General features: G+C 35.8%; 2 protein-coding genes across 2 annotated transcripts; both read left to right on the forward strand.

Moving 5' to 3' along the window:
* Positions 1–3134: 3134 nt before the first annotated feature.
* LOC122302921 (centromere protein V-like) lies at positions 3135–6150 on the forward strand. The gene is made up of 2 exons (XM_043114390.1): positions 3135–3331; positions 5449–6150. Exon 2 carries the CDS (start codon positions 5501–5503, stop codon positions 5933–5935), a length of 435 nt encoding a protein of 144 aa, XP_042970324.1. The 5' UTR covers positions 3135–3331; positions 5449–5500; the 3' UTR covers positions 5936–6150.
* A 2707-nt stretch (positions 6151–8857) lies between these two features.
* On the forward strand, positions 8858–11761 carry LOC122302920 (centromere protein V-like). Its single transcript, XM_043114388.1, has 2 exons — positions 8858–9047; positions 10958–11761. The coding sequence occupies exon 2, from the start codon at positions 11012–11014 to the stop codon at positions 11444–11446; it is 435 nt and encodes a 144-aa protein (XP_042970322.1). The 5' UTR covers positions 8858–9047; positions 10958–11011; the 3' UTR covers positions 11447–11761.
* The last annotated feature ends 133 nt before the right edge of the window (positions 11762–11894 follow it).

Below are 11894 nucleotides of genomic sequence, written 5' to 3' on the forward strand. Positions count from 1 at the left end.
TATTTTTCTTGTAGTGCAATTAAGATTTATTATATATTATATTAAACCCTTATATAGTAGTTGCACTATATTTGTTTATCATAAAAAATAAGTCCTCTAAAATTTTGTAAATATAAACACGTTGTTGAATTACATAACGTTTAATTTTACTTTACTTATATTTTTCTCTTATTGTTGATAACACATAAATATTCTATATATTAATCAAATTAATACCGTACTATAGGATTTGCTGGGAAGATCAAGTGCATGCATGCTTGGTAGAAAAGAAAAGAAGCTCACTTTTTGGTAGTTTGAGAAGTACTCTACCTTGGAGTTATACACCTCAGCCATAGTAGATAAAAAGATCAAAGATAAATATCACGTACGGATCGAACCACACAAGCTGCTATATATATATATATATATTAATATATATAGAATACGTATCTGCATTGAGCATAGAAATACTAAAATTAACCTCAACAACGTCTATCTTTTCAAATATCGATCACAGACTAAGAGAACCTTCTTTTTTCGACATTTTAAAAGGAACATTGAATGAGATGATCGTTTGGTCCCACCACCTAACCTAGCTGCTGCATGCCACCTAGGGACAATGATTATTTATATATATAATCAACGTCACCCAACAACTCCCTATATCTTTTCATCACTAGCATGCATCTACCATGGTTCTTAATTAACAAGTCAATTAGAGTCATGTCCATATATATATATATATATATTATATGCTTTCTAGCAACCTTGGACCACATTATTATTGCCAGCCAGCCATCCTTAGTCCCTCCATCGGTCGTTTTTATCCAATATTTTAGTAATGCTTATCCCTTGGCATTTAAAATGTTTATAGCATGCAGTCGTGACATTGACAAGATCAGGGGAAAGAAAGACTAAAGAGCTTTTTGCAATTTTGGAGATGCTTATCCTATGGCATCTAGCTATATGAAATTAACAAGACATGATGTGTAGCTTGGGAAAAAGCATTTCGCAGCATCTATCTATATATATAGTACACTGATCATCATTATATGCATGCATTGCATGGTTGAGTGTAATGATTTGTTTGACATCGAATCACAATCAACTCGCATATTTATTTATTTTCATCCAAATATTGTAATACATATCATGTACAACATGGATTGATTTTGACACTGCAACTTATATATATCCTTTCCAAAAGTAGCACTCCATGCATTTCCCCACACACACACACACTTATGTATATATCATGTATAGATAATTTCCTTAGGAACTTAAAAGTGATTTTAAGCCCATGCATCGATCATTTCTCAAATTAATTTGATCTTGAGGTAGTTAAGAGTATTTTTTAAGGAATGATCATTGTTTATTTTATATAAAAAAAATACGTGCATAATTAATCATCTATATAATGTGATCATTTCATTGGAATACAGCTCAAAATTTTTGAGAGGAAGCGATCGAGAGGTCACAAAGTGGTCCTAGAGCCGTACGTAAATAATTATTAACCATAAAGGCAAGTCTAGCTCATGCATATATATATATATATTCAATTCAAACTCAAATAATTGTACACTTAATACATAATTCAAACCCTCAAAATAATTGAAAGTACGTACCCTTATTAATATGTAAATGTCCTAGCTAATAGCTGGCTGTGGATGAGCTAACCAAAGCAAGCAGCTAAAGCGAGGCATATATGTGTATATGCAGTACTCGTCAAAGTGGTCCTCAGTACTCCATTTTAGAGGCAAGATTAATAGAGTACTACTGGTGGGGTTGCTGTTCTTTGTGTGTGTGTATACACTTACACACGTACACACACATATATAATATATTATATATATTTATAATTTTATGTGCCTAATTTGTTCCATCGCCGTTTGCGATTAGATACGGTATGATCACGTGTGCTTGGACTCTTCCTTCATAGCTAGTCAGAAAATGGTATCCACCTTGTGCATGTTAGGTTTCTTGAAGGTATTCTATAAGTATAGTATATGATATGTAAGAATGATAAGTATAATTATTTATATATATATATATATAATAAAACATGATTAGCTAGATAGAAAAAGAGGAAAAAAAAGGGGGCAAATGGAGGATATATGGATCATTGGATATGATCATCGTTATCATCAAAGAACATCATAAAATAAGAGACATCTTCAAATTATGAAAAGATATAATTATATAATCAATGTTATGATTTAATCGCCAAGATTTTGACGTGTCACTTACTCTGCTTTCTTTTTTAAGAGTTCGATTTAGATGCCTACGCGTGGTACGTAATATTTGATAGAAAAAAAAAATGTTATTTTGATTGTAGTTTAGTTTATGCACTATGTAATGCATTTTTGCATTCTAAGAAATGGGTTATAATTTAGAGGTAAAGAGTTGTTTTTTTTCTAACAATAATAATTATAAAACTCGAGGGGTAGTTCAGTTGGTCAAATTAAGTTTGCTCTTTAATAATCATCAATTTGAGTCTTTTCAAAATCACTAAAAATTTATCTGACCGTTAATTTCAAAGTCCCATAAAATTAATAGAGACACACGCAACCTGATCTGAACACCCGCGGATATAAAAACATAATAATAATAAAATCAAAACTCACTAGTTATTGATATCACAGTTAGCTTTAAGAGTTATTTTATTCTCAAACTAGTGTGTTCATGAGCATATCATCTGCATCACTTTTTTTTGTTTTTACCATCTGCATCACTTAGTTGATAAAATTTAATTTATAAAATTAAAATTTTAAAATTTATCTTTCAAATCAAATTATATCATTTAAACACTTTACTATATGTACTTTACTTATCGTCTTGAAAATAATTTTTTTTGTATAGTTTCAAATATACTAAAAAAAAATTATTGATCATCTTTTAGCATGACAGTAAATAATTTATAAATAAATAGAAAAATAATAGATAATTTTTAATCACTTGATATCAGGTAAAAAAATAATGAAACTGATAATTAAAAAAAAAATATGAATAGCATTGATTTCTTATAGAATAAACGATCAAGTATCATGCGTTCCCACGTCTGTGTCGTACATTTATTTCGTGATATTAACGCGAGGCTTAACGTATATTGCCGACGTTAAAAAGGTAAGTGATGAAAAGCATCTGCCACTCGGATGTCAAGTTCGAAATCTTCGAATAACGAGCATGTCCGTTGAAATTGACGGATCCATACGCAGTCCTTGTTGACCATTTGACGCCATCTGCTACCTACTCTACCAAGGTGGGGTTTTGAACTTCTGATCCGAAGGTCTGTCTCAGTGCTGCTCTGTTAACTTTTTGGGATTGAGGGATTCCCACAAGGCTTCGCTATCAGGTAACCCTTTATCTTCTCCTCTTCACTTCTGTTTTTCGTACTTTCTGTGGCTTAATTAAAGTTTCACTCGTTTCAAATACGCTGGGAATTAAGAGGCTTAATTGCATGTATCTACTTGATGCGCAAGTGCAAGAGTCATTCTATTATTGTGGGTTTCGATGGTCTGGAAAATTTCATCAGTTAAGAATGAAAAGGAGGTATATTTATGGGGAGAAAGTGAAATTGTAGCTTAACTGGCGATTTTTTTTTTAATGAAGTGTATAAATTATTCTTGGATACAAATCCACCATCCCTGCTAAGATCGTATTATAGACTCAATCGCTCGTATTACCGTCCTTCTCATTAAATCTTGAATGACCAATATTTCCTGATTCCTATCAGTTGCAATGAGATCTACTGATTTTGATTTTGTGGGATCTCAACCAAATTGTTAGGTTAGATTAAGGAATGACGTCTTGGCAAAGAATAGGATGCCCCTTCGACTCCAGTTTCTGAGCGTAGTATGAAAGGTTTTTGGTTTGATACTTGATGTTGACAATACCGACGTTTGCTTAACCATGGTGAGAGGAATTTCTTAATTTCCAAATTTTAAAGTCGGAGGTCATAAGGTTCATAGAACGGCCTAAATCTCAACACCAATAACCCACATACTAAGAAATACTGAGTTAATAAATGTTTTATGGTTTCATATTGAGAGAATGAAACCCTGAGGGTAGCTCAATTGGTCAGGCCTTGGGTTTGCTCCCCAATGGTCACTAGTTTGAGTCCCCTCAAGACCATTGGAGGTTTACCTGGCCGTTAACTTCAGGGCCCCGTGGGATTAGTCGAGGTGCGCGTAAGCTGGCCCGGACACCCAAGGATATCAAAAAAATATGGAGAGAATGAAACCAACAAAATCTCAAACTATGTCGTTCCTTTAAAGGATTAAGGACGTGACAGGCCGTTATGGTGTAAGGTGATTGTAAGTTAGTCCTGTGAGTTGTTGTGCTAGGTTACGGGAGAGGCATTTGGTCAGGTTATGATATACAAGTATCTGTTGTATGTATATACTAATGTGAAAACGTTAATGACTACTTTCAATGAGTCGTGACACAAAATTAGTTACGTGATCAAGACAACAGTAAACTATAATAATGGAGATGGAACTTGAACTACCTACAGGGATTTATATTCATCATATTCCCATTTGTTCATGATGGGAATGAGATTACCGTAGAGAGTTCTATATCATAGATAGGCCTTAATATGAAATTATTATGAATGTTAAATTCTGTTATTGTTGGGAAGTAGGGTTCTCTTTGTCTCTCTCTTGTAATAGTCGGTGAAGCAGAGGCTCATAGAAAACATATGTGGGACATGCATTTTCCAGATTAAATGTATCGTGTGGCTCCATTGTACTTTAGAAAGGCCCATAAAGGTTGATATCCATCTTCTAATCTTGGCTTTATAGAAAGTGGGAGTCATTTCTAAGTGCTGGCACACCTTTAAACTCTCAGTTAAAGGAAAACCGAATTTTCCAATACCATCAATCGTGTCAATCAATTCCAATTGTTAACAATATACTCATTTTGTGGACTTGTGGCTTCTATGTTAGGTGAAACGCAGTGGGAAATAAATGTTCTGTGGCACATTCTTAAGGCATCTTTATCAATTAAACAGCTATCTATTATAATTGAAACTTAAGCTTCCCTATTAGCTCTAGCTTAAATAGCACTTCCCATTCTGGGGGCAGGTTGTAAGTTTTAAAACTCAGTTTGTGCCTGCGTAAATTAACAATAATGAGAATTTGATACCTAAGTCTGAAAGAAATGTTGAACCATGTGAAGAGTTTCGTTGTAGGCTAGTATTTTCTTCTTTTTTAATTTTCTCTTATTGAACTGTTTCAAATTTTGGAGGCAATCATAAATCTTCCAACATCCACTTTTTAACCATTCTGATCAACTTCATGGAACATCATATGCATATTGAGAAGCTTTACTCGTTTTTCTGATATTGAAATATGATCCATCATTAAGTTATCAAACTAATTCCATGTGGAGTTCGACGGGATTGGAATATTTTTGAATACCAGTTCAATTTTTTACAATAAATTTGTAACTTATATGTCTTATTAACAGATTATTTAGTCATCCTTTTTGTAACGCCACTGGAGATCTAGAATCTGGGGGAATGGATTCTGAGATGGTAGTGCATAATGGTGGGTGCCACTGCAGGAATGTAAGATGGCGAGTCCGAGCTCCCACCAGCATTGTAGCTTGGGATTGCAACTGTTCTGACTGCTTCATGAGAGCTAACACTAACTTCGTCGTCCCTGCTGAAAGGTTTGAGCTTCTGGGAGATTCCAGACTGTTTCTTACAACCTACACCTTTGGTACTCATGCAGCAAAGCACACATTTTGTAAAGTTTGTGGCATAACTTCATTTTACATTCCACGTTCAAACCCAGACGGAGTTGCAGTTACATTTAGGTGTGTCGATCCTGGAACACTAACCCATGTTGAGATTAAGTATTTTGATGGGAGAAATTGGGACAGCTCATACAATCAGACGGGCATAGCTTCACTCTCGAAGGTGCAAAATCCGCCAGCTGAAGGCTCAAAGTGATCTCCACCAACATGTCCTGAAATTAGTTTAATTCGAACACAAGATGCTAATGAAAACAGTTAGTTGTTTTGGAGGTAGATGCCGTCTGGAATCTACTTCATGATATGTGTTAACAGCAATGGAAATTTGTAAACCATCAACCATATGTGTTTGGTTAGAATTGCAAGAATTCAGTGGAAAAATCGGAAATGAGGAAAAATATTTCCAAGCCATCATATTTGATGTTCAAAGTTTTAAGAGATAGAACGGAGTGATAGAGGTGAGACACGATAAAGAAATTGACGGAGGAGGTGGGGACACTCCCCCAAGAAAACGTCGCTCTAAGGCATATACCCACAAAAAACTAGTGGAGGGAGTGAAGCCTAGCAAGAACTAGCAAGCTAAGTCACAGCGCATCCCTAAAATCGCCACGATCGAGGAAGAGAGATGCAAAATACACCTCGAGCTCCAAGAGCTCGGGGATAAGTATGCAGAGATGACTAGGCAAATTGGTGTGTCGTCCTCTATAGGCTAGTTACTCACCAACATAGACTTGTCATACGACGTTGGAGTTATGGCCATTCCTCTTCTGCCTAAATTTAAAGTCCCCTAGATGGAGGTGTACAACGGGTCTAAGGACCCATTGGAACATTTGGAGACATTCAAGACTCACATTACCTTGTACAGATTTTGGAAAAAGTTCACATGCCGAGCTTTCCCTATAACCCTTAAAGGGGCGGCATGGGCCTAGTTTAGGTCTTTGCCACAAGGCTCTGTGGACAGATTTGGCGAGCTAGCTCGTCTCTTCTTGATGCAGTTCATGACGAGTTGGAAGAGAAGGTGCTCGACTGCCTATCTCTCGATAGTAAAACAGTGGGATGGCGAGAGCCTGAAATCATACTTCTCTCGGTTCAATTGAAAGGGTATGATCACAGATGACCAAGATGAAAAGATCACATTGGTGGCCCTACTTGGGGGTATCTGTCCCTGGAACTAGTTCATAACTGAGATAGCCCAAGGGATCCCCACAACATTGAGAAAGTTTATGGACTGAGTCAACAACTTCATTAATGTCGAGGACCCCCAAGCCTTGGTGGCTCCCCAGAGAATCGAACTAGATCAAGTGGACAAGAGGGCTACTGGACAGAAGGGCGGGCCAAATCGTGAGGGGAGCAAGAAGGGTGCGTAGGAGGCCAAGAAAATGGGTAAAGTGCCAGATTGGGCGCGAGGCGGGCCTCATGTGCATGTGAACATGGTCGTAAAGGGCGAACACACCCCGCGCCTGTGGAAGGAACCACGGTGGGGTCACTGCAAGTACTGCATCTGCGATCTGACGGACCATCAATGCTACTATTCATTATATATCCCAATCGTTGATCAACATTAGGGTTCATGCCATTTCCTTCAAGAGAAATTTTATTTACAATCTCCAAGTGGGGACTGCATGTACAAGCCATTTATTAAATGAAAAAAAAAATATCATTTTAAGAGGGATATTTTTATAATTTTTAAAAATTTTAAATATAAAATTGCCTAAGCCTACATTGGAGTTCCCATTTGGGAATTGTACCTAGCATTGCTCTTCCTTCAACCCATATATTGTTTGACCCCAATCTGTTTAAGAAATCTTTTAGTATCATCATGGATTCTGCATCAGACAACTTACCAGGAGTCCCGACAATTTCCTCCCCATTAACTTGACGCAATACCTCAGTAATCACAGAAAGAGCATCAGGCCAACTAACAAGCTTAAAGCGCCCATCAACACCATGAATCATAGGGGTCATTTAGCCTCTGCCTCTTCAAACTAACATTTAAAAAACAAACGAAAAAAGAAAAAAAAGAAAAAGAAAAAAAAGAGAAGAGTCTTATCTAATATCCATTAAGGACAGTGCCACGGAGCCGATACATAACCGATGGAAGTGAACCGACAAGTACAAAAGCACTTTTTTATTTTTTTCTTCTTTTATTTTAATTATTTTTTACATAGTTTTAAATATTTTTAAAAAATAAAAAATATCAATTCACTAATATTTACTTCATTAATCATTAAGTAAAAAAATTAAAAAAAATAAATAAATAATTCATTCAATAACTTATATAGGTCATTTTTATCGGTTCAACTAGTATTTTTTTTTTTATTAATGTCTTGCGACAAGTAAGACTAGATGGGCTCAATAGGGAAACAAATACGTAGAAGATGGTTAAGTAACATTCCTTTTTTGCTGACCGAAAGTTCCAAAAGTTTATACTTGTATACCTATAATTCTAAGATTGTCCTACAAAGGACAAGACAGGAACCAAAATTCTCCACTCTATTTAAATAAAATGCAAAAGATAAAATGAATAATGCATATTAAAGTTTCTTTTTTCCTCTATGAAAAATCGATGTCAAATGCAGAGACTGCTTCATTAACTCTTCAAGTTCCACGGTTGACATAGGAATCAAACCATTAAATGGTTGAGACAAATCTATACAGAGAGAGAGAGAGAGAGAGAGAGAGAGAGAGAGAGAGAGCATGATTGAGAGTGGCCTTATAGCACCGCTGATCCAAGCCAGTAACTGAAGAAATGATATTTACAATGAAGAAGCCATGGACGCGAGACAAGATCTGTTCATTTATTCCAAAGTTTGATCAGGCCTACAACTTATACGAAGTATCATGCATTCCCACGTCTGTGTCGTATATTTATTTTGTGATATTAACGCGAGGCTTAACGTATATTGCCGACGTTACAAACATAAGTGATGAAAAACATCTGCTACTCGGTTGCCAAGTTCGAAGTCTTCAAAGCAAAAATCTAATTGTAAGTATAATTATATCCTAATATATGTATTAATCTATTATAATTAGTTAAAAAGTAAATTTTATTAAAAATATTGTTAATTTAAATTTTAAATATAAAAAAATCAGTATTACATATTAATATTTAGTTAAAGCAAAACTCATCTTCGAATAATGAGCATACCCGTTGAAATTGACGGATCCATTCGCAGTCCTTGTTGACCATTTGATGCCGTCTGCTACCTACCATCAAGGTGGGGTTTTGAACTTTTGATCCAAAGGTCAGTCTCAGTGCTGCTCTGTTAACTTGTTGGGATTGAGGGATTCCCATAAGGCTTCGCTATCAGGTAACCCTTTATCTCCTCCTCTTCACTTCTGTTCTTCTTACTTTCTGTGGCTTTGATTAAAGTTTCACTCGTTTCAAATAAGCTTGGAACGTAAGATGCTTAATTGCATGTACCTACTTGATATGCAAGTGCAAGAGTCATTCTATTATTGTGGGTTTCGATGGTCTGGAAAATCTCATCAGTAAGAATGAAAAGGAGGTATATTTTTGGGGAGAAAGTGAAATTGTAGCTTAACTGGTGATATTTTTGAATGAAGTGTATAAATTATTCTTGGATACAAATCCACCATCCCTGCTAAGATCGTATTATAGACTCAATCACTCATATTATAGTCTTTCTCATTAAATGACAAATATTTCCTAAATCCTATCAGTTGCTATGAGTTCTACTGATTTTGATTTTGTGGGATCTCAGCCGAATTGTTAGGGTAGATTTAAGTAATAATGTTTTCATACGTGATGTTGACAATTGTTTGGCCTACTTATTACCGACGTTTGCTTAACCATGGTGAGAGGAAGTTCTTAATTTCCAAATTTTGAAGTCGGAGGTCATAAGCTTCATAGAACGGCCTAAATCTCAACACAAAAATAATTCATCCAATAATCCACATACTAAGAAATACCGAGTTAATAAATGTTTTATGGTTTCATACTGAGAGAATGAAACCAACAAAATCTCAAACTATGTCGTTCCTTTAAAGGATTAAGGATGTGACAGGCTGTTATGGTGTAAGGTGATTGTAAGTTAGTCCTGTGAGTTGTTGTGCTAGGTTACGGGAGAGGCATTTGGTCAGGTTATGATATACAAGTATCTGTTGTATGTATAGACTAATGTGAAAACGTTAATGACTACTTTCAATGAGTCGTGACACAAAATTAGTTACGTGATCAAGACAACAGTAAACTATAATAATGGAGATGGAACTTGAACTACCTACAGGGATTTATATTCATCATATTCCCATTTATTCATGATGGGAATGAGATAACCGTTGAGAGTTCTATATCATAGATAGGCCTTAATATGAAATTATTATGAATGTTAAATTCTGTTATTGTTGGGAAGTAGGGTTCTCTTTGTCTCTCTTGTAATAGTCGGTGAAGCAGAGGCTCATAGAAAACATATGTGGGACATGCATTTTCCAGATTAAATGTATCGTGTGGCTCCATTGTACTTTAGAAAGGCCCATAAAGGTTGATATCCATCTTCTAATCTTGGCTTTATAGAAAGTGGGAGTCATTTCGAAGTGCTGGCACACCTTTAAACTCTCAGTTAAAGGAAGACCGAATTTTCCAATATCATCAATCGTGTCAATCAATTCCAATTGTTAACAATAGACTCATTTTGTGGACTTCTGGCTTCTATGTTAGGTGAAACGCAGTGGGAAATAAATGTTCTGTGGCACATTCTTAAGGCATCTTTATCAATTAAACAGCAAACTATTATAATTCATAATTGAAACTGAAGCTTCCCTATTAGCTCTAGCTTAAATAGCACTTCCTCCCCATTCTGAGGGCTGGTTGTAAGTTTTAAAACCCAGTTTGTGCCTGCGTAAATTAACAATAATGAGAATGTGATACCGAAGTCTGAAAGAAATGTTGAACCATGTGAAGAGTTTCGTTGTAGACTAGTATTTTCTTCTTTTTTAATTCTCTTATTGAACTGTTCCAAATTTTGGAACCCAAGGCAATCATAAATCTTCCAACATCCACTTTTTTAACCATTCTGATCAACTTCATGGAACATCATAAGCATATTGAGAAGCTTTGCTTGTTTTTCTGATATTGAAATATGATCCATCATTAAGGTATCAAACTAATTCCATATGGAGTTCTACGAGATTGGAATATTTTTTTAATACCAGTTCAATTTTTTACAATAAATTTGTAACTTATATGTCTTATTAACAGATTAATTAGTCTCATCCTTTTTGTAACGCCACTGGAGATCTAGAATCTGGGGGAATGGATTCTGAGATGGTAGTGCATAATGGTGGGTGCCACTGCAGGAATGTAAGATGGCGAGTCCGAGCTCCTACCAGCATTGTAGCTTGGGATTGCAACTGTTCTAACTGCTTCATGAGGACTAACACTCACTTCATCGTCCCTGCTGAAAGGTTTGAGCTTCTGGGAGATTCCAGACTGTTTCTTACAACCTACACCTTTGGTACTCATGCAGCAAAGCACACATTTTGTAAAGTTTGTGGCATAACTTCATTTTACATTCCACGTTCAAACCCAGATGGAGTTGCAGTTACATTTAGGTGTGTCGATCCTGGAACGCTAACCCATGTTGAGATTAAGTATTTTGATGGGAGAAACTGGGACAGCTCATACAATCAGACGGGCATAGCTTCACTCTCGAAGGTGCAAAATCTGCCAGTTGAAGGGTCAAAGTGATCTCCACCAATATGTCCTGAAATCAGTTTAATTCGAACACAAGATGCTAATGGAAACAATTAGTTGTTTTGGAGGTTGATGCCGTCTGGAATCTACTTCATGATATGTATTAACAGCAATGGAAATTTGTAAACCATCAACCATATATGTTTGGTTAGAAATGCAAGAATTCAGGGGAAAAATCGGAAATGAGGAAAAATCTTTCCAAGCTATCATGTTTGACGTTCAAAGTTTTAGAGATAGAATGTACAAACGTATAATCGTATTTTATCTTGAATTTGAATATCAAGAACAATTTGTTTTGTTCCACAAGAACAGATGAAACCGCTGAGAGGAAATACAGCTTAGTAAAGCAGTAGCACAGTACGTAGAACCCCCGACAGAACAAAGCAGTAAGGGAAAAGCATAGCAAACTCAGAGCCACCCTTGCTCACTCTATACTTCACGG

This window comes from Carya illinoinensis, chromosome 3 (genome assembly GCF_018687715.1).
Source record: "Carya illinoinensis cultivar Pawnee chromosome 3, C.illinoinensisPawnee_v1, whole genome shotgun sequence".
Lineage (NCBI taxonomy): Eukaryota > Viridiplantae > Streptophyta > Magnoliopsida > Fagales > Juglandaceae > Carya > Carya illinoinensis.